The 23,971-nt window shown below is 36.9% G+C and overlaps 2 protein-coding genes across 3 annotated transcripts; one reads left to right on the top strand and one right to left on the bottom strand.

Moving 5' to 3' along the window:
* Positions 1-1,834: 1,834 nt before the first annotated feature.
* dtymk (deoxythymidylate kinase (thymidylate kinase)) lies at positions 1,835-5,478 on the top strand. The gene is made up of 5 exons (XM_041791722.1): positions 1,835-2,109; positions 2,211-2,319; positions 3,984-4,074; positions 4,428-4,625; positions 5,078-5,478. Exons 1-5 carry the CDS (start codon positions 1,980-1,982, stop codon positions 5,186-5,188), a joined length of 639 nt encoding a protein of 212 aa, XP_041647656.1. The 5' UTR covers positions 1,835-1,979; the 3' UTR covers positions 5,189-5,478.
* atg4b (autophagy related 4B, cysteine peptidase) lies at positions 5,377-22,085 on the bottom strand. Of its 2 annotated transcripts, none has more exons than XM_041791719.1 (13): positions 22,021-22,085; positions 18,158-18,259; positions 17,964-18,035; positions 17,734-17,832; positions 15,810-15,911; positions 15,645-15,717; positions 13,819-13,898; positions 13,184-13,374; positions 10,194-10,272; positions 9,925-10,070; positions 9,741-9,797; positions 9,564-9,657; positions 5,377-6,079 (listed from the first exon to the last, which is right to left on the bottom strand). In XM_041791719.1, exons 1-13 carry the CDS (start codon positions 22,028-22,030, stop codon positions 5,991-5,993), a joined length of 1,194 nt encoding a protein of 397 aa, XP_041647653.1. In that variant the 5' UTR covers positions 22,031-22,085; the 3' UTR covers positions 5,377-5,990. The 2 variants fall into 2 exon arrangements, with proteins under 2 accessions (XP_041647653.1, XP_041647655.1); XM_041791721.1 differs by having other exon boundaries at positions 5,377-6,064.
* Between the last annotated feature and the right edge of the window lie 1,886 nt (positions 22,086-23,971).

Here is a 23,971-nt window from a genome sequence, read left to right as displayed (position 1 = left end):
TGGAAAAAGGTTTGAATCTGATCATTTAAGTGCTGCTTAGCACAGCTTATGCATGCAGGGCTGCAGCCTGATTTTTAAGTACAAAAGATGGCTTGTATAGCTATATAAACCCATTTTGCTGATAGTCTAGACATGGGTGGGTAACAATGTGTTCTGTGCTGCAAGTCATTACATTGTAAACATGAGGAAAGCATGCCGATAGCCATGGAATGATTTAATGTAGAACTACTTCAGTCAGAGAAGAGATATCATTGGCCATGACTGTTTTTGTAAAACTATTTTAGATGTACAAGGCATTTAGAAAGTATTCAGAACCTCACAAGGCCTCACAGCTGAAAATGCCCATCAGAGCAAAACCAAGCCATGTAATGTATAGAGGAAACCAGGCACCACTCATCACCTGCTGAATACCATCTCAACAGTGCAGCATGCATGGTGGTAGCATCATGATGTGGGGGTGTTTTTCAGTAGCAGGGACTGGAAGACTGGTTAGTGTTTAGAGAAAGCTGGATGGAGAAAAATACAGAGATATCCTCAATGAAAACCTGCTCCACAGCACTCAGGACTTCAGACTGGGCCGAGGGTTCACCTTCTAACATGACAATGACCCTAATGATTTTAGCATCTGGATTTATCATAAAAAAAATGTGAAAAAGTGAAGGGGGTCTGAATACTATCTAGATGCACTGTATTTTTAAATATATATATTTTTTTAAACATAGAAATTCAGTGAATTATACTTTAACCACTATCAAACATATTCTGTCCATTAAAAAGTTGAACTTAAATTGGCTTGAATTCTATGTTTAGTTCATTAAATCAAGCATTTCAATTTGCATTAGAGTCTAAAAAAAGTTGGTTAATAAATTCTGAGGAAAGCATTATAAGTAATTACAATGGTTAAATTGAGAGTATCCTATTGTTCACATTAAGTAATCCCTCTGGCAGTGACAATAAAATGTATGTTGCCCTTCCCTGAAAAATATGGTACAGTTCCTCAGATATTTGCTAAAAAAAAAATTTAGAGCTGTGGCAAAAAATAATTCATAAACACAGAGTTTACTTTAAGTAAAATGCACATCTTTGGAAGTCCATTCCCGCCAGTAAAAGATAAGTAAAGGTAATAATAATAATAATAATAATAATAATGATAATAATGATAATAATAATAATGATACTACAAATAATAATAATAATAATAATAATAATAATAATAATGATGATAAAAAAAAGTAAAGTCAAGAATAGACAGTAAATACATAATTATGAGATCAGAAGTCAGAATTATGACATAAACAAAGACATGATTATGAGTTGAAAGCCTAAATAATGAGATAAATGGTCATGATTAAAGATCATTAAATTATAAGTCAAAACGTTATTACCTGTCTCACAGTAACGATTTTGAATCTCAGAATTTCAACTCTTTAACACAAAGGTACAAGAGTATGATTGTTATCTTAAAAGTATGACTATTATCTGATGATTTTACGTCTTTATCCCATAATTTCGACATTCCTTTTCAGAATTATGACTTACGACCTGATAGTTTTGAGTTCTAAGATTATGAATAACTTTATTTCGTTTCAAGTTTTTTTGTTTAACAATTACCTGGATTTCATATTTTTTCTTGGCCCTGAGGTTATTGAAATATAATTATATGGATTTCTAAAATTAACGCAACAATATAAATGATCTTATTCATTTTAACTTACGTTTAATTGGGCGTCTTTCTTTCTTAGAAAAAAAAAGAAAAAAATGTAGTAGACAGTTTCTTGTGAGTTAATAAAGTCTTCAAAAAAAAAAAACGTGTACGAAGCCGGAAGTGCGTTTTTGTACTTCCGTGTTGTTGTTTGGCTTCGGAAAATAGCGGGTAAATGTTGGCGTTGATAAAGAAGCTACCAGTCATTTAGCAAGGAGACAGTGAGCTGTTTTTCTGTTTTGTCGGGTTCAGTAAAGCACTAAACCATAGCGGTGAAATGGCGTGTAAAAGAGGAGCTCTCATCGTGCTGGAGGGAGTAGATAAAGCCGGGAAAACGACGCAGTGCAAGAAGCTGGTTCAGGCGCTACAGCAGAGCGGTAGACCGGCGGAGATGATGAGATTTCCCGGTAAGACAGGCCTCTCTATCGATAGATGCCCCGTTAAGTGTGTAGTACATTTGTCAGTGTCAGCAAAACCATTAATTGTGGTTTTGTGTTTGATGTGGCAGACAGGACAACGACAATCGGACAGCTGATCAGCGCCTACCTGGAGAAAAAGAGTGATCTGGAGGACCACACAGTTCATCTGCTCTTCTCTGCAAACCGATGGGAACTAGTGTAAGACCCTTATGGTCAAAATCAGCCCTGAGCTAACTTTAGTGCCATAATTACAATAGACAAAGGCAAAACTATGACTACCCATTTTGCATTTAACGGTTCTTATAAATAAAATAAGTGATTAAGCTAAATAACAAGGACTTCTAAGCGGCAGGAACTTTGACATGTAGCAGCAGGGAAAAACAGGTGAGAAATGACAGCTGACGGTGAGGAGATCCAGGTCTTTTACATGAGAGCTCAACAAAGTAGGACACGTGAAAATACCTTCATGATTGGACATTTTCTAGCTGTGCTCATAACTGCGATCACCAGTTTGCACATGGGCATAAAGGCAGGGCTTAAACTTGTTTGCTCACCTGTCACTGTGTCTGGCAGTTTTTCCAAGTTACTAGCCACTCTGAATTTTCACTAGAAACGGTTTTCTTGTTGGAGAAAACATATATGATAAATGTTGACTATGGCATGCTGGATATACTTGAACTAGATCTGCAGTCCTTTGAGATGTAAATGAATACTGTACTTTCAACTTTCAGCTCTTTTTCCCTCATGCACCCTTGGGAAAACATAAATTGACTATGATAGGTTCTGGTTTAATACTAAGTGTGCACAAATCTAGCACTTTGAAATTATTTTTGGTAAAAAAAAAATGTGTAAAAAATGGCCTCATTGCAATTAGCATCTGCTGCTGTGACGGTGTTTACAAACACTGAAGCAAACAGTTGAGCCCAGTTAAAATAAAAATTCACAATATTGACCAGTATAATTGTGATTGCACATTATCAATGAATTGTGAAGCAATAGTTCAATCTCCATAAAAAGCCTCTGTATGTCTTCTGATCAGGCAAAGTATTATGAGGTAGGCTGACATAAATATATCACATCAACAAAATAGTGGGTTCTTGTGTGGTAAAAGGGCAAACAAATAAAAAAAAATCAGAATCTGTAGCACAGGAACTGATATTACACCTGTTGTATTACTCCTACACCTTGCTTTGAGATACATTGAACTATTAAGGTCTGAAGACTTTGAGTAAAATTGTTTCTCAGATGAGAGCTGATGAGCAATTATTGTTTGCTCAAATTTGGACATTTTGTCTAGTCATGTAGTTCTGTGATTTTTTTTTATCTGTAAAGGGATGCTTCAAAAAGACCTTAGATTGCTTCTTCCTGGGGTTTCCAAGTTACTAAAACCACTTGTGCTTGTGCTCAATACATTTAATTCAATTCATTGGCGTTTGAGGAGCAGCTATTGTTTGTAATTGCCCTTTTGCAGTGTTTTTGTTTTGCCCAATAATGATGTGAATCACAGAGTTAACACACAATATGATATACAGTTTGATGCAATAGGATACGTTGCCTTTGATAGCAATAGTTTCACCACACAGTGAGTAATTCCACAGTATTTGATATCTTGCAAAATTAACGGTGAATTACTATATCTGATTAAATGAATAAAATCCCCTTATAAAGTTAACTTCTGGATGTTCGTAATTATTCAGTTTTGCTCCCTCTCATGTTCATAACTTTACTTGTCATAAATGAGGTTTCCAATCTGGGAAAATGCTGATGTAGTCCTTGTTGTTAGTCCTGAACTCTGTCCTCTTTTGACATACATTATAGCCCTCTTTTTAGCATGCATTTTTATACTTTCATTTTTACCACAGGCCTCTGATGAAGAAGAAGCTGGAGCAAGGCACCACTCTGGTTGTTGACCGGTACGCCTTCTCTGGGGTTGCTTTCACAAGTGCAAAGCCGGTGAGCCGTTTGTGTACTTCTGCATCCATCAGTCTGTCATCTGTGTTTGTGAGGAGTATGTGATACTTGCATTAGGGTTGTTACAATAACAGACATTTAATTTCAATATATTCTTGTAAAAGTAAAACAGTATTAGCACCCAACATCAAACATATATTCTTGTTTTTAGTTACCAATACCTGCAGGCAGAGTCCCTGCAGAAGCTTTTTGTTAAATAAGCTTCAGTATATTTCTCATACTGTTAGTCATGAAAATAATAGACTGTATCCTTTAAAATAAGTAAGAATGGAAAGGTCCAGGGTATCAAAGGTGTTTACAACCTTGACTTTAATTGTGTCCTCTTCATCCCTCAGGGTTTCAGCCTGGACTGGTGCAAGAACCCTGACGTGGGTCTGCCAAAGCCAGACCTTGTCATGTTTCTCCAGCTCAGTCCTGCAGAGGCGGCTCTCAGAGGCCAGTTTGGAGAGGAGAGATATGAAACCAGGACTTTCCAAAAAACAGTCCAACAGAAGTTTGAATACCTGATGAAGGATCCCTCAGTCAGCTGGCAGGTATGAGGCAGATCTGGATCCTAGATGAAAACCACAGACTGTAGATAGAATTTAATAATTTTATGTCTTGGTTTGAATGTGGAGCCATCACAGAAGTGCCTGAATGTATTTCCTCTAATAGCCAGCAGAGGGCAACACTAGTGATTGCAAAAATATATTGAAAAGATTAATCCTCAATTGGTTCATTACCTAAGCAACAATTTTCCCTACTAACCTCAAGTGTATTATGAGGTTAAATTAATATTTATCACTCCACTTGAAGTTGAAGAGACAATAAAGATAAGTAGGCTTTAAATCCAAACCAGGATTAAGATGAAACAATGCATATGGACCACTAAGTCCAAATATGGCTGCATCTGCTGACTCCAAAAGAGCTGGTGTCTGATTTCAACCCAGGTGTCTTTTTAATCAGCTAAATATCTATAAAACAACTTTTGATTTGTCTGTTGTAGGTAATAGATGCTTCTCAGAGTGTTGAGGACGTGCACAAGGACATCACAACTCGCAGCCTAAATGCCATCAACACAGCCCAGAACCTGCCACTGGGAGAGCTTTGGAAGTGAATGTGACCAAATCAGAGACCAAACTGCTGCTTTTAGACAGAGCATCTGTGTAGTGACTAAATGACTGGTCTAAAAACGACACCTTTTTTTGCACTGCAGTTTTATTTGTCCTTGACTGATAAATGCAAAAGTGAACATCCTTGACTGTTACTAAAGTAAAATTTCTAGAAAATCGAGGAGAACGAGGGTCAAATATTAGATTCTGATTTTATTTTTGATTCTCTTACATGTCTATTGTTCTTTCACCTGTCTATACAGCGTATTGATTAAATAAATAATCTTCAAATGAACATGTGTATATGTTTAAAACTTGGCAAGGATACTTTGCATGAATAATTAATACAGCATGTCTGCTGAGTTGACTTATTTTGGTTTCATTACAGGCTGTTACAGACTTGTTAGTAGTGACAAACCGCGTAAGCCATGGGTGTCATGAACCAATGTGTTTCTATACAACATAAAACTGTTATGGCAATTTTAAGTATGGAGTCAGGGAAAGGCACCATATCACTTCAGAATAAACATTTAAAGTGTTAAGACTCAAATGGAAACACATGGAAGTGGAAGATGTGCATACAGAATAAATCCTGAGCTCCTGCTACGGCTTCCACCAGGCGGTCTCAATGTCGGATACGGAGAGCAGCATTCAGTGGCTGTTGAAGAATGCTGTGTGATGCACACTGACTACACCATTGGAGCTGGACCGGCTCAAGAGGTCTCCAGTTAATGTTCATCCTCTCAGAGAAGAGACAAGAATCTCTCGCCAACTGTCGAGAACAGTAAATCATTGTTCGTTTGTTCCTCACAGGGAAAGGATCTCAAACTCTTCATCCTCTGAATCGAAGAACCGCTCCAACCTGTCCGAGTCTGAGAAGTCTGGAACGTGAGGGTCAACACATAAAAGGAAAAATGAATTATTTTACTTATTAAACACTTTACTACAGTTGTGCTGATACACTGAAAACAATCATTAATAGCTGATTTTCATTAGAAAATATGTGATCAAAGATTGGAGTTGATGCTTCTAGTCACCTGTGGTTAATACTCTGGCTGAGAAAATCAATACATGTGCTGTGAAGTGTTTATATATATATATATATATATATATATATATATATATATATATATATATATATATATATATATATATATATATATTAGACCACCTGTCATATTTGTCTCAAAGACCATCCAGCATCATGAAGTGCTTTAATGCAGACTCTTTCATTTTCAGTGAGCTGGCTCACTGGGCTTCTCTGAGAAGTCAGAAATAAATCAAGCCTAACATTCAACCACAAACTAATTTTTCTGTTCAGGAATGCAAGTAAATAACTATAATTTGACATATAAATCAAGAAATAATAATGTGCTTTACTATTTTTTTTGTAAATCAGTAAATTTGAAAATTCATGGATAACAATTATTATGATATTTTAGCATTACAAATATCATTTGGGTTAAAGAGCTTCTACATATTGGTGTATTAACCATTGCAGAAATATAAAAAATGATTTTGGTAATTACTAATGCTGTTAATTTAGGGCAGCTGTGGCATAAACCTTACTTTGGTTAGGGTTAGGGTGCTCTAATAAATTTGTTAAGCACTGTATATCAAATTAAACTGAAATGAAGCACCCTTTGAATATCAGAAAACAGCTGCTGCCAGTCAGTCCTCTTCATTCACTAAAGTCAGGGGAAGCTCTTTGAAACCCTTTAGGTAAAATATTAACCCAGTATTGAAACAAGCAATAGTTTTTAGGTCAGTATTGTAAAACTACTATTATGCAAGGATTTATAAAGTGTGATTATGTGTTCAAATGTAACTAGCATATTTTATAATTGAATCAGACACATAATACAATTAATTTAATGCTCTGAGATTTAATGCTTTTTATTTATTAGACTATTTGCACTATTCTGACCGTTTGAATTGGCCTATTTTTTTGGTCTATTCGTTCTGTTTGTTACATGAGTAACTACCCTCTAGTGAGGAATATAGACATTATGTATTTCAATTATTACTGTAGGAGACTTTTGGCTGACTGCTTTAACTTTCATGGTTACTTCAGTGTCTACTGCTACCTGCTACTTGTAACAGTGGCAAAACATAGGGATGCACGATTTTGGACTTTTGCCGATATCAGATATGCCAATATCCCGATACCGATATTTAAATGTAGTTCAAACTTAAGTCCTTAAAACACATGATTGAAAGTTTACGGATAAAACAATTCAGAAATTGCAGTCCTTAAATGTAACCAACAGGGACAAAAAAGAGAAAGACTTCTGCTGACATGGACCTGTTGGTCAAGCTGAGCACTCTACTAACTTATTGTTTGTACAGCCAAATGCAATCACGCAATCCTGGATGTCTGTTGGGGATCAGGAAGAAAGTTAGTACTTAACAGCTCTAAATGGACCTCTATGCTGCAGTTATCTGAAAATTTCTACTTACACTGAGAATAATCCCAACACTTTACAAAAAAAGTGATTTTTACCACAATTTAACAGATCTACATGAAGTGAAGTGATCAACATCACAAATACTTTCCTGTAGACCTTCAAGCATCTACCATCGCCTAGCCAGATGAAGGGAGACAAGAGTCTAGAGCAGTCTTGTACTGAGCTAAGAGGCTAGCTGTGCTCTACAAAAAACCTTGTTTAGTCACAAACGTGCTTGTAATTAAAACAGTGATATACAATAACGTTTGTGGGGTAAGCGACCAAGTGATTATGTGCCATTCACAAACAGGCCTCTTCTGTCTTAAATATGAGTCCCTGTAGCTAGCTCCAGTCTGCATGCCAGTTTCCTCCATCCTTTATCCTTATTTAATCCACATTTAAAAAGCCAAAGTGTTACCAAAGGAGACAGATTTCCTGTCACAATGAGCGAGGTTGGTCGGCATCAGCTGAGGAAACGTGGGTAAAATCAGAGTTTAATGTGCTAAACCATGACAAACTGTACTGAACAAAACCGGACCGATTTGTGAAGTCAGACCATAAATGAGCCAGGTGTGACACCGATCATCCAGGCTTCAAACGGGGAACTTTTTAAAATCCCTGCCTGCTGCTGTTTCACCGTGAGCTTTTAAAAACTTCATTTTTGCCTGAATATTTCACTACTTTTGGGAGACAAAAGTAGCTTAAGAATAAGAATGTTTGCTTTTCGAACTTTGAATGATTGGCATAGTTGTAAACAGCTCAAACGTGGCCTATCTGGTGGCATTTCTTTATGAAGAAATTAAAACTCCACCCCCCCGGGGGAATTCTCCGCTGCTGTGTGACATATAAAGATCCATTATTAGTAGTCAATATTAATAATCAATATTAACATTTGGTATTCCAACATAAATTTCCATATCTACTGATACAACCTTTGAAGCTAATATCTGGTGATACTGATATCATCCTGATAATATCGTGCATCCCTAGCAGTGGTTGGATTAAAAACGTTCTGAAGCCACTGATAAAGGTAGATGGATTTATCTACAGTCATATTTCACAGATTAGACATGGTTTACATATGTTTCATATCTACTTCTGAAAAAGAGAGAAGAAAGATGACTGTCGATCACATATTTGAGAATAAGAGCTGTTATTCTACTTAACAGTTTAATAATTTATTTGCTGTTTTCTGTTCTTGCTATGTATTTAGTAGCATCGGCAAAACCTTTTTTTTAAATAAATAAGTAAATAAGTATTTTATATTTTTTTCTGAAGCAGTTAGTTTGCAGTCTACTGATTGCAGGCAGCTCTAACTTAATCATGTTCACAAGATTCTTTTCTGAATGTCAAAAGATGAAAAATAAAAATGCTATCCACAAATCAGAGCAGCAAAACAAATATGCTATTCTTGATCCCTTTCTGGAGAATATCTCAATCCTCTGTCAGTGACTTTGTGTTAAGTGTCTACTCTAATACAGGAGGATGTTTAAAGCCTGTGTTCTGTGCTTCTTTTGTAAGATAATGTTTGCCACAGCTTTTGGAGCAGCTGAGCATTTCACACTGTTCACCTTTTTCTTTAACTTGTCAAAAATAAAGTGAAATAGAAAGCCATGTTAAAGAGGAAAAATGTCCACATCTTCAGTCAGTTCTCTTTCAACCAAGCAGTTATTATAGAGAGATAACACTGCAGGAATGGCAGCTTGTGTTTTTCTCTGAGTTTGTCTATTAAAGCATATTTTTGACTAAATAAGTAGGATGATGCCACCTGTAGGAAATCTAAGTACACTATGAAGTTAAACAGACTGAACAACCACTAAAACTGCTAACATATCAAAACAAAACATGAGTGGTTCTAGTAGCAAAGAAAAAAGTGATCAGGTCATCCCTCATTTTTGACTACATTTTCCATCAAAAGGAAAATTTAATTTACCAGGAGTAAGGTTAAGGGCGTCCACAATGACCATGTGGGAGGGCTGACTGTCTACAAGTTCAAACATGGGCAGGCCGCCTCTTTTGCAGGACAGCTAGAAGAGAAAGACCATTAACACATCTCTCTAATAGGAAACTGATGCTTCATGACACATGCATTGTATTCACAGACACATACCCTTCTGATGCGCATACACCAGTCATCAAACTCATCCTCTGTTCTGCAGAAGAAACCCTGGAATAAAACAGAAAACATCGAGCTTCTGAACATCTGAGTTGCTTTAGCTCTCTCACATAAAACAGCAGGCTTTATTTTGGGATGAAAAGCTCTGGCCTAAATAAACCCTCTCTGCTGCTCTTACTGCTGCAATGGATGGGTCCAGTTCACAGATGTGCATGCGACAGGGTGGGTGCTGACAGTGGTACGTCTCATCTTGGACCTGACCATCTTCACACGGCTCCACTGCGGGCTGGGTGGTGTGTGGGTCTAAATAGATGAGCTCTTCACCTTACAAAAGAACACATACATATTTATAATTTGCTGAATCTCTTTGTGTACGTAGTGTTTATGAGGTGTATATGAGTGAACACAGCTAGGAGTTTATTTCTCGAGCACAGAGACCAAACATACCGACATAGCCAATGAAGTAATGGGCACTGTTGGGTTTTCCCCCAATAACGCCCAGAGACTGAGGCAGCATGAAGCATTGCTGTGAAAAAATAGAAACGACTTTAGTTTAGTGGTAATTCAAGCAGCTTTGTTCATACATTTTTAGCCCCTTTCCAACAAATGTACATAGATCAAATCTTTAGTAAACATCTGCAAAGTCCACATAGTACCTGTCAGTTGAAGTGGAAAGGAAGCATATGGCCTTGTGGGTGGGTAACACCCAATTTACAGAGAATGTGGTCCTTCAGGCAGACTGCCTGTGTTTGTCTACCTTACCAAAACTGCACGCCCTGTCTCTCTCACGCCACTATCCACTTTCCTATCTCTCTAATAAAAGCAGAAAAAGGCCAAAAAATAAAAATAAAAAATTGGATGACAACCAGTTGTTTATTAATTTCCATGTTAAGGCCTTGAGTTTGATATTTTTCCCAAATCCATATTTGTATATTTGCATAAGATACAGAATATCCTTCTTAAACTTTAATGTGACTCAAAATTCAAGTATAATTGCTCTTTAAATAATAAAAGTCATCCAGCCTTGTCACACATGCACAAACTGAAAATTTCCAAGTATTTTCCACAGCTGCCCCCTAACTTTAGCAAGAAGTCAGAGTAAGTCTCTCTGTGAACACAGCAGGAAATTAATGAAAATTCCCAACAAGCAAATGGGCAAAGGTGATGATGCTTCTATTCTGAGACCTCATTGGTTGAACTATGACTATCTGCAATTACATGTAGTATTTGATTTAAAATTTAAAAAACGTCAAACTTGGACTCTGTTGCTTCATCTTCTGTCTTGGATATGTTGTTAACATTTAACTAGGACTTCTGCATCATTTTTACATCATTCTTGCCCCCTTAGATCCCCCACTCTCATGTCTGCAATAAGGAACACATGTAAGAGCTGCTTGGGATGATGTGAATAGCAGGTCAAGAGTGCATGAGTGAAAAGGTCCATTGTTTCTTTAGTCACTCATGTAGTAAGATGTTGTCATGAGCCCCACATTATAGAGAAACTGAGATTGCAATGTGGCCTGTTTTAAATGAAAATATGTGAAACTGGCCCAGTAAGATGTAATTTTTCTATGCAAATGTTTAACAACATCTGGAAAGGAATATCTTGTACTTTACAAGTGACAGTCATTATAACAACACTCTTTAAAGTACTAGTTACATGACAAATACAGTACTTGTAACAATAAGAACACCAGTAGTTCAATTCAAGAAGTGAAACTCTCATATTATATAGATTTATTAGACACAGAGTGAAATAATTTAAGTCTTCATCTCGTTTAAATTTGATGATTATGGCTTACAGTTAATGAAAACCCAAAATTCAATATCTCAAAAAACTTAAATGATACATCAGACCAATAAAAATGTTGGTCTGCTGAAAGGTATGCTCATTTATATGCTCTCAATGCTTGGTCAGGGCTCCGCTTACATGAATTACTGCATAGAAGTGATCAGCCTGTGGCACTGCTGAGGTGATACAGAAGCCAATGTTGCTCTGATAGCTGCCTTCAGCTCTTCTGGATTTTGGGGTTTGGTGTCTCTAATGTTCCTCTTGACATTTCCCCAGATTCTCTATGAGATTCAGGTCTGGTGAGTTTGCTGGCCAATCAAGAACAGGAATATCATGGTCATTTAATTTTTACTTTTGGCAGTGAGGGGCAGGTGCCAAGTCCAGCTGGAAAATGACTTTGGACTTTAGAAAATACAGTGCACCAACACCAGTAGATGACATGGCTCCCCAAACCATCACTGACTAGAAACTGAAAGTCAAAATGTACCTTTGCCTGAAAAGAGAACTTTGGACCACTGAGCAATAGTCCAGTTCTCTTTCTCCTTAGCCTATGTACACTTCTGATGTTGTCTCTGGTTCAGGTGTGGGTTGACAGAGGAATGTGACAGTTGTGAACAATCGCTTCATACATCTGTGTGTAGTGGCTCTTGATGAACTGAATCCAGCCTCTGTCCACTCCTTGTGAAGTGTCCCCAAATTCTAGATTGGGCTTTGCTTGACAATCCTCTAAAGGCAGTGGTTATCCCTGCTGCTAGTGCATCTTTTTCTACCACACCTTTCCCTTCTACTCAACTTTCCATGGATACGTTTTGAAACAGCACTCTGAGAACAGCCTGCCCTTTCAGCAATGAGCTTTTGTGGCTTACCCTCCTTGTGCAGGGTGTCAGTGATTGTCTTCTGGACATGTGCCAAGTCAGCAGTCTTCCCAATTAACTTTTTAACAATATTCTAATTTTATGAGATGCTGAATTAGGGTTTTTTTATGAGCTGTAAGACATAATCATTACAATTAAAAAAAAATGCACACTTACATAATATTTCACTCTGTGTGTGATGAATCTGTATAATAAAAGAGTTTCACTTTTTGAATTGAACTACTGAAATAAATTAACTTTTCCATGATATTCTAATTTATTGACACATGCCTGTATTTCCATTTCTTAACCCTGTCAGGGAGAAAAACAAACACTTCTAGTGGATTGACTTTGGCCACATGGATTATTTTCAGCCACTGCTGCATAAATATTGGAAAATACCCTTGAACCAAGACGTGTTTCTTTGAATAACAGAGACATAAAAATGCCAGAGTACACTGGGTGTTCATCGTCTACTTCAGTTTTCAGTTGACAATAATGCTGTTATTGAGTTTGGCAAAACCAGCAGGTAAATCTGTGTCCATCTGGAAATTAAGACTCAGCAGTCAGTAACTTCAGGGCACTTTTAAGATGCTCAACGACAATTTTAGGATATTTAAATATAAACTGTTCTGTTATTCATTTTTTTGATTGTCATTTACTTAATTCCTTTTTAATCTTTTCTTTTAACATATTTCATTTTGAATGTTCTTTGATGTCTTTTAGTAATTTCATTATTAAACTTTAAAACTCAGTTTTTAACTCTGTGTAAGAATGGTGCCATATCTGACCTTCAGGGTTTCTATGTAGGCCTCATTTATATCGGTCAGGCCCAGCCTGAGGGGGATGAGCAGGACAAGAGGTTTCCAGAGAGCTGTCTCCTCCTCCGCTAGAGCGCACGCCCCCTCCAGGCAGCCGTTGAGCTCCCCTGCTGCCTCTGGTTCAGCACAGGCTCCGTCCAACCAGGGCATACAAAGACGCTCTGAAATGACAAAAAACAAAAATTAATAAATTGAGTACATTAAAAAGATCTTATTGTGCTGAAAAAAAAATAAACTAAGAAAAAGTTCACTCTACTAGACTGTAGACTCAAGCAAGTGAAGGATTTAAACTACTGTGGAGGAAATAACTTAAAACAAAAAACAATACCCATCTAATAGCAGCTTGTCACCTGAAACATTTTTATCTCTATGTCTTTGCACACTGCCAAGTAAAAACAACCTTATATTCCCTTTCACATTATTTGTTTTCACTCAGAACCTTTGTCCTGTAATAACTGTGAGATTAAGATGAAGCCCTGCCTCTGTAAACAATCCTAGCACTATCAATAGTTCAGACAAGCACACAAGGACTGAGATGACATTTAAACTGCTTATTTAAATGCATGAAACCCTCAAACACAAGGCTGCAACACAAGTGCACTCACTGATCTCCTCGATGACCACAGTGTTGTCCATCGCCACGTGTACGACTAATTTGCTCCATGTATCAAACACTGCCAGCTTCCTGAAAACAAGAGAGCACAGTGAAATTCATCATCCTTATATGTTTTAATGAGACTATAAAGACTTTCCCTTAAACTTCAGCCTCCTCAGGGAGTGGTATCTTGTCATGGTGTTAATAGTTCAAGGGTGCATTTGTGATGAGAGTGGAAAAGAAAGATATTACTGCTTCAATGTCAGCGTGTAATGCAAAACACATTCACAAGTTCACACTGTTTTGCTAACTGGCCACTGGTACCACTTATGTGTTGCAAAACCATTTTTTCTGCAAAGGCAGTGAAAAATAAGACATCAAATGATTTACGATGTATTAATTATATAATTTAGCATGTTAAATAAGCAGACACAAGAATGCTTGTAGATTGAATATGTTACAGATGTTTGATAGATGTCATGGATTCACATAAAAATAAGTTTGAACACTGGAAGAAAACAATAAAAAGTTTTGTTACAAGAAAACTCTCCAGGGTGCCTTTAAATCTGCATGTTGTTAAAGCAAAGTGCCAATATCCCCCTAATTCAAGTTTCTAAAATAAGAGACTGTGCAATAATTGTGAGGTTAAATCATGTGGTCTACGTGTGGGAGTGCTAATTATTCCACTTGCTATCACTTGCACTTGTTTTTGTGTATGTTCTTATGAGTTTCTACTGGGTTTTTGTGTAATATGAGTGCTCCTGCAGACTTTAAAGTGTGCAATTGACTATCATTGCCAGTCTGCATGACACTGTCCCATGTATTTTTTGAGCTTAATACTACCAGAGTGGCAGTGACTTAATGTGCTTCTGTGGTTATCATGCAGGAAAAGAGCTAAATGTTGGACTTTATCCTTTTTCTTTACTGGGTCAACCTGCAAAATTTAGTATGGTAGCATGCTGGCATATTGCAGCTGCAGGCTAACAGCCACCATGGTGTCTACAGGGCTAAAAAATCAGAAGTTTATTTTTTCCAGTGATTTACTTCAAAAAGTTAAACTTTTATAAATTCTAGATTCAGCTCATACAAAGTAAAACATTTAAGACTTTTGTTTTAATCTTGATTACGGCTTACAGATCACAAAAATCTAAAATCCATATATATGGAAGTTTTCATCTTGAACGATTTATTTTTGTGCTTTTTGACTTTATATGGAGAGGACAGGACAGTGGATAGTCGAGGAACTAAGAGCAAGTGAGTGGGGAATAACATGCAGGAATGGAGCCACAGGTTGAAAACAAATCCAGGCCACCTACTTCAGAGACTAGCTTTGTACACGGTGTGCTACTTTTCTGCTGGGCCATTAGAGCCCTAAAATATGCTAGTATAAAAGTGCACAGCCAACTTTCTCTATGTTTCCTCTACCTTTTGTTTTCCTTTCCATTCATTTTACTCCTTGCTCTCTCCCTTGTTCTACAACCTCCTGTAGGATTTTGCACAATTTATCATCTCAGACCATCTCTTATTTCTGTAAAGTTTTGTTTACTACCATGTTATAGTATATGTTGTTACTTGTTAATGTGGTGGTTTTAGATGTCCTGTACAGATTCTTATTTTATTTGTGAGTTCATCTAGAAATTGTGTGTAAAAATATACATTTATTTGCATGCTTATATTAATTTTTTCTGTGTTGGAGTTGGAGTTTTTGGAGTGTGCTGTTACAGTTTGCCTAAATAAACTGATGTAAACACCAAAGAGAATCTCAGGACCATAGAACCATTCCACCCTTATTTCAGCACAACAAATAAGCTAACAGTAAATATTTACAGCACTTACTTTAGGACCTGGGCGACTGTGTTTGGTCCATACCACTGGCCTATAGGCTTTCCCTCTCCGACTCCCATCTGGGCTGCAGCAATCAGGAATAAAAAACAACCATTAAAACCAACAGTACAGCCTCAACACGAGTGACCAAAATAATAAGAGAGTTTTGACACTTACCGATTTGATGGATGGAATAATAGCTGTCTTTTTTGTCAATGAAGGCGTTGAGAATACTGATGTACTCTTCTCTTTGTTTCTTGCCCTTCACCCATCTCCAGTCTGAGAACAAAAGGTCAGTCATCACATCAATGTGAAATGAGCTTTGTTTGGTGGAATCTACTCATCCGAGGAGAGATGTTAGTGCCAAACAGTCAGTATGTTAACATGCACAGTTAAGCTGAGCCATAGTTATAGCTAAATTAGGATATTTGACTGGAGTACTGCCCTAGTCAGCTTGCAAGGGCTGGGGGGAAAGTTATAGGTTCTTTGCAGATGACAATGAAGAAGTGATTTCTACATAGAGAAAAGTTACCAAAACGTCCATGTTTTGAGTTGTTTAGAACTATACCATGCATTCAAAGAACAAAAATTAAAACATTCTTAAATGTAGTGAAACATTTAGGCAAGAAAAGTTTTATAAAAACTCAATTAAAAAAGCCTCTGTCTGAATCCTGGAGGAGCAGTGTCACAGACCACTCGAGTATGGACCGTTTCAACAAAGAGACCTGGTTTGGTTTAGTACAGTTTCAAGCACGCTTAAACTCAGATCTTGCCAGTGTTTCCTCAGCTGATTCTGTCCAGCCTTGCTTGTTTTTACAGGATATCCATCTTTTTTAAGAAATCCAGATCATTTAGCTCATCTCAGCAGAGCTGGTTGTCTGGCTAATCACTTTGTAACACTTTAGCTTTTTAAATGTAGACTAAATGATGACAAAAAAGGAGGAAATGAAACTGACACTCAAATGGGAGCTAGCTACCGTGACACACATCGATGAATGGTTTAGTTGAGCAGGTTCATTCTTGAATGGCACAATATTACTTGTTCACTCACCACACAAGGTTTATTTGGTTGAGAGTATTTTACCATTTTAATTAGTGACATATTTATGACACAATAAGTAATTTTCTATATGTTAAAGGGGCTCAGCTAGCCTCTAAACTCAGTACAAGACTCGTCTCCCTTCATCTGGCTAGACGGCGCTAGACACTAGGAGGTCTATGGTAGTAAGTAATTTGTGATATTGACAGCCTACAAGCCAGATAAATCTGTTAAAACAGAAAGTATTGTGATCATACTCAATGTATGGAGCTATTTTCTGATAATAAATGCAGCATACAGGTCCATTTAGAGCTGTGATGTACCAACTTTCCTCCATTCCCATTGGTTCCTAATGGTTCTCCCCTACTTCCTGCCCCCCAACAGAAATTCAAGATCCCATGACTGCAAGCAAACAATTAACAAACATATGTCTGCCTCCATTTAGCTAGGTACAGAATTTCCCCCTTCTAAGCTCGTATTTATTGGACCTTCGTTCTACTGATCATACTAACAAGTTAACAAGCAGTTAACCGGTTGTATATTGAATGATAACACTATGATCAAATAAACAGTTCTATAATTCCTTACAAGCCCTACACTTTACTTTTTGGTACAAATATGATGCATGTTACCCCCCCAGCCCATGGTGATAACCAAAGGCTGATGAAAGGAAGTATCATATCAGCTAGACTGAACTGTTCACATGAATTTTTAAAGTCCATTTCAGAATTGCATAATAATTTCACTCTTTCGAGCTGCACATAAACATACATACTGTAAGGATGCAAAGATACTGTTTTTCATGTAGAGTTATGTAAATAATGTCAATAATCTTTTTCATTAGCAAACTGTGCATCTGCCGATGTTTTGTCACTGGCATGAATGTGAAAGCTCCAAATGCTGCTGTGACTGTCTTCGTTCCTTTTTATTTAAGACTCAGCAGGCTGTGAAACAGAATTGCCCTTCTGGGATAAATAAAGACATCTGAGTCTGAGTGTTAACGTTTTCTGTCCAAAACCAAGAGAGAAAAATAAGCAGGATTTTTCTTTTAGTATGTCTTACCTCTACCTAAATGTCTACACATCAAGGCTTCACCAAGGATCATCTGGCCGCACCGTAACATACACCCCCATCCCGTATCTGATGTTGGTCCTGTCCCACCTGTAACACATTAAAGAATAATGTAAGAGCTCTTCTTATGCAGTTAGATGAGAAACCCAGACTTCTCAAATCTCCAAACTCATCAACTGTACATGAGGAGCTTGAATATAGACAGACACCACTTCACTTACCAATAGGTGGGAAGTTTTTTCTGTATGTGAACCACAGTCGGGATGTGACATCTGATAAAATGTCTTCTCTCTCTGTATAAAGACAGAAATCCCCATGTTTGAATTCACTCACAGAGAAAAGGGTATGCAGTGTTTTTATGCTGTTTAAAACCTAAAGATGTGTTCATCTTTGTCTCTCACACATGCTGTATTACCTGTGAGAGCATTATATTCTTTTCCTAAGATCCACACAGGCTCTGAGGTCTCAGGAAAATCTTCAAACTCTCCAAAGCGAAGTGTGTCGTATGTTAAGGTAGCTGCAAAAGGAAACAAGTATAAATGCTAAAAATTGTCAACCAAAAAAAGCAGGCAAGTAAAGATGAAGATCAATTATTTGCTTACAAATAACTCCAATAACTTTCTCCCACAATTATTTTTAGGATTTGTATACTAGTCTTTGTGTAGTTAAATTCTAATTTTCCCCTGTAATTTAACCTAATGGGCTTTATTTCTATGACAAGTAAAGAAAAAATCTATCTGTGGTGTAAACAGAGCGTGATGTTTCTGACAATTGTATTTCAGGGTTAAATGATGAAAGCAAAAAGAGGGGTAAAATAAAAATACTTTCAGAACAACCTAAAATTATTTTAAGCACAGCTGAGCATAAGTTTGAAGGAGCACACCATAGTACAAAAATCTATACTTCAAACTGCCTTTAGCAGTAAATTACAACAGAATATGATTACAAAATAAAATATAATTACAGGATTTTGTTTAACTACTGTATAAAAATCTGTTTTCATAAGTCATATTTTTATTATTCATTAAGAGCAACATAAAATATAGGATAACAATTGTGGTGATGATACAGTAAAAAATTATGATTTTTAGGTTCCCACAAACCTGCTGACATCCTGGCCCTGGCTTCCAATTAGTCTAAGCTACATCCAGGCTATCAAAGTGGAGGCTCTGGGGTCAGATCAGACCCCAGAGGTCATTTTTGTGGCCCTTAAAGTAGACTACTAATGCTTAAAAGTGATTTTTGATCAAATAATGTGGGTTTATCTTATTTGTATGATCATCAGTCACATTTATTTCTCAGTCCCATACTAACTGTGCTCTAGGGTACAGCAATGTGGGTCCTAATCAAAGAAACAAATAAACAAATATACCGACATATGCATTGATCTCCACTTTGATGTCTCAGCATGCACATTTTGGTGTCTGTGGACACATCCTTGCAAGCACATAAGCCATAAACAAACAAAAATTTCTCTTCTACTTTAAAAAGTACTCAGACAGTTCAACAGTGAATGTTAAGAAAATTTGTGTTTGTATCTGTTTGTGCAAGGTATTCCGAGACAACCATGCCAACTTTGACAACACCTGGCTCTGACTTTTGCTGCTAGGAGATTTTTAGACCTCATGCTGAGAGTACATGGCACCATTTTGGGCTTGTACAGAACAAGAGAGAGCTAAAACAGCATCACTACTGGTGACATAGATTTTAGGGGAAAAGAAAAAGCCATTTACAACTGCAAAGATCATCAAGATGTGTATTCTTGTGTCGGCTGAAGAGGCTATTAAAGATGAGATAATCCAAAACAGTTTGATTGATTGAAACAGATGGTATGCCATGCAATATCCTTCAGGCCCTTCATATGGGATCCTTATTCAAGAGCTGGCCCCTTATTCAAAACTAATTGAATAGTCCTGGTCTACTTATTTGACTGGGAGCACTGTGAGGAGTAATGTGGTAGGGTAGATAGTATTGGAATTGTCACTACTACTGTTATTAGGATGCAAGTATCATGTTTTTTTTTTTTTAAATTAGGACAGTTATCATGTAAACTAAATATTAAAACTACTGCAAAAGAACGTGAGCTGTCCTGACATGTCCTCCCTAGTACTGTTCAAGTTAAATCTTAAATTTTCCATGAAGCAACTGGATTACTGGTTTCCAACCTGTGGGGAGCACCAAAGATCTCAAAGGGGGTACAAGGATTTGACTGCTCGGAGACCGTCAAAATTACATCTGCATTTTCTACTAGGAAGATTTGAAAAAAATGTCTAGTGTGTGGCCAGCCTTACACTGCTTTTTTAAAAATGTCCACATTTTTCAAAACTTTAAAATCTAGTTTTGTTTTTCTGTAATAAATTAAAAGTATTACCTTTTTAGGGTTGCGTTGACATCCACATTTTTAACTTCAATATGATACTAGTAAAAATCAAATTACATTGATACCTGTTTTGTTACAACAACAACAAAAACAGAAGTCCTTGTTTGCTTGGATTTGCTCATTTCTGGACGTAAAGTTTTGTTAAGTTTCAATACTTTCACTGCTAGTTACAAGGGCTTTTTTCAGTTTTATGGATTTGCCAATGTTTGTGGCCAAGGACCATTTAAAAAAACATGATTTTTTTTTTTTGTCTTGAACTTCCCCCTTCACTTTCCTTGAGCTCCCACTGTTCCCACCCTTTCCCTTGTTTCATTCCTAAAGAGACATACAAAAACAACAACATCATGGCTGAAAATTTTGTGCTTTAAAAAAGGCAGCCAGAACTGTAAACAACTTCCTCTACTGAAACTAAAAAGTGCACTTTTAAAGATAAGTTAACCGCTTGCACTTTGACCCCAAAAGTGAAATTCAATTTATTAATCCCAGAAGGGATATTCAGTTTGCCTTTGTTATCTAATGACTAAAATAAACTCAAAACTTGCTCTGAGTCATTCTTAGTTTCCTTTTATGGTGGTGATGAAATAGATTAAAACCATAAATCAAATGTGGTGTGAAAATAACAGAGAATGTATTTTTAGGCCATATGGTGCGGCCCTGCTTCTGTAGCAGATATTGAAATATGAGCAATTCTATCACTTCAAACAAGCAGTAAATGAAAGTACTGAAAAAGTGAAAACCAAAAATTCCAGTACACTCCTCTTCATTTAGGCTTAAGATGGCATTTTATATCTTTTTCCACCAGCTGAATGTCACTTTTCATATATAATTTTGATGTTTGTTGACATAAGCAATTTGATAATTACATAAACATTTACAGTAACACATAAAATCAACTACATAGCCCATATAAATAGAAGAATTCGTTTTTCTGGTGCAATCATATGTAACAACAACATGGCGAGTACTTCAGTAATTAAGCAATAAAGAAATTGGGAAAGTGAAAGCAATCTATTTATAGTCCTTGTTTATCACTGCAACTGGTAATAACAAAGCACAAGGCCAGGAGAAACTCCATAATATACATTGTGAAAGGATTTATTTTTTCTTAACTCAGGAAAAGTTGGATGCCAGGTCAACTGTTGCCTTATCAAACACTAAACTGTGGGTACTTCCGATATTACTCGACGTTTAATGGCAAAACATGACGTTGGGCAAGTAAACAGCAAACTAAAGTTGCCAGTGTTGCTAACTGTCAGTTGGTTTTGACACAGAAAGCAGTGATTTGAGGGCTTATACCTAAAGAATGAAGTGCTGTCTTATTAGTCTGAAATGCAATAGGCAGGCTGTTTACTTCCTCTGAGAGCCATTACTCCACTACATTAGCCTCTCTACGTACTGTATTACATCTCTGATTGCTAATAGCATTCCCGGCGATGCTAACAGTAGCCTAATAACTGCTGTGATGGTGACAGTGCATCGACTTAGATGTTCCTTTTGGGCGTAACTCAACCTTAGCACTGACTGCCAAGCCAAGGACAAAAGGCATATTATTGAGAGGGAAAGTTATTGGAAATACACGACATTAACAAAGATGACAACTTGACCCCGTAGAGGGACTTATACGACCATACAGTGAGCTGTCAAAGCGGCTACTCCGCCACATTTAGCATTAAGAGAAGGCTAATGTTTGTTAGCTTTTAGCTTTAGTCATCACTTTGGCAAGCTAACGTCACCGAGGCTACAAAGCAATATGTGTCCGGCAGCGGGGGTTGGCAATCCAGCCATGACTGAGCAGATATGTCGCCAGATATGAAACGGCGATATTATGATTACCTTGTGGATATAACAGAACACGAATGAGGAGAAAATATGTTATTTTACAGGAAAATCTCTCTTACCTGCATCCATCCCGACGGTCTTCACCCTATCTTGTTTGTTGTTCTCTGCACTCCGACACGCTGGACCAATCACAAAAAGGATCTGCTGTGGAATTTGTAAGGAGGAGGGACACACTTCACAGTATCCAATAAGATCTTGAGAAAGGTGTGGTTTCGTTGGCCAAAACCAATCAGCTGCCGCTGATGTATCCAACCCGTCGACAACAGTAGACGGTAGGATCATGTTACAGGTGACACGATGATAAGATGTCAATATAGCTTCCTTATCCGACCCGAATCCATTGACATAATGTTCATGGATATATTTTTCTTTATTTTAAACATTACCAGACTCTTTAGTTTTAAAGATACTTAAAGTATGTCTTCATGACAATTAAACAGGGCTATTTATTGTATTTATTTATCTAAAAAATACTGGGGACATCAATTGATAACCCCCGCCAGTATTTCTCTTTTTTTTAAAACTCTAATTAACTCTAGTTACCTAGAGTTGTACAAGGGCCATACCAATCAATGAGCTAAGAAGAAATCAAATTTTGGTCTATTACTATCTATAGCTATCTTTGTCTAAGAATCATACAAACTTTTTAGTATTTGTATTTTCTCTAAAACTGATTGTAATTTCTAGGCATTAACAGTGAGATCAGTCACTACCACCAATACTGCTGCCAGCCTCAAGGGAGTGATTGCAACATGTTGGCTTGAATTGTAAAGTTGACACAAAACACTTCAGATTTAACCAGGATTAGGTCATGAATCATATTAATTTATCATACCTGACAGGTGGGTTTATGTTAAAATAGATGACTCATTCCTAGTAAAACTGTTTCAATATGAATCGTTTTTGGGGTTGATTTAATAGCTATGTGTTTTTTAAGACAAAGGACACCCTAAAAACCACAACACCTTTTCTCCTCCTCACCTTTTCTGAATTAAATCATATTCTCGGGGCTGGATAGGAAGCTTTGGGGCCTGATGTGGCACTTGGGCCACCAGTTGATGATTACTGGTCTACAGTAACTTAACATAATAATTGGCCCAAATTACCAAAGAAAGCAGACAAAACAAAGGCTCCAAATGAATCAGAAAATTTAAAGGATAAAAATGTTTGCATAAAAAGCGCAGAGAATCGCCAGAATACAAAAAAGCCAGTGTTAGCTACTGACGTTTCATTTTAGGTAAACTTCCAGCAGCATGACTTTTCTGATAACGGTGGTGGTACAAATTACTCCTTGTTGTGATGATGTTTTGTAAGAAAACCATAATCCAATACAATAATCAACACTCTATTTTTGAAAACAGGCAGAAAGGGTGACATTCAGCCTGGTATTATAAAAACAACTGTTTCAGTCCTTAGTTGAGTGGGTAACACTTTACCACAATGTACAAAGAAATTGGCAAAGTTAGCAGGGTGGGAAGTAACATTTACCTGTACTCAAATTACTGTCATTGGGTAGTTTGCTTTTTTTTCTTTCCTTTTTTTTTTTTTTTTTTTTTGGAAGGGGGGTCATTCATTTTTAAATCAGTACTTTTGCTTCTACTTCAGTAAGTTTTAACCAGAGTAACTATACTTTTACTTGAGGTCACATTCTCTTGTAATTTTTCCACTTCTTTTGACTACACAGTAGCTCATCTCCTGCTGCACAGCCTGCTGAGGGACCACTGCAGTGTCATCACAAATAAAATATGTGTCCTTTAGTGCCCTCTTGTGGTCCAGACTGACCTCGGGTTATTTTCCTTATTGTCTTGTCTTGAATGTTCCATTTGATTAACTGTGGTTAATCTAAAACATAAAGAGACCAGACTGATGTTATCTTCTGGATCTGGCAACAATCTCTGGGTAATGCTGCCTTCTTTATAAAGCTTTTTCTCATTTTCATTATATTGGTTATGAAGAGTCAATAAGTTGTAAGTACATACAATAAATTCACCACAATAAAGAGTTAATAAC

The sequence above is a fragment of the Cheilinus undulatus genome, linkage group 7 (assembly GCF_018320785.1).
Source record: "Cheilinus undulatus linkage group 7, ASM1832078v1, whole genome shotgun sequence".
Classification (NCBI taxonomy): domain Eukaryota; kingdom Metazoa; phylum Chordata; class Actinopteri; order Labriformes; family Labridae; genus Cheilinus; species Cheilinus undulatus.
The sequence above is the reverse complement of the archived record's forward strand: the minus strand, read 5'-3'. Positions and strand labels throughout refer to the sequence as shown.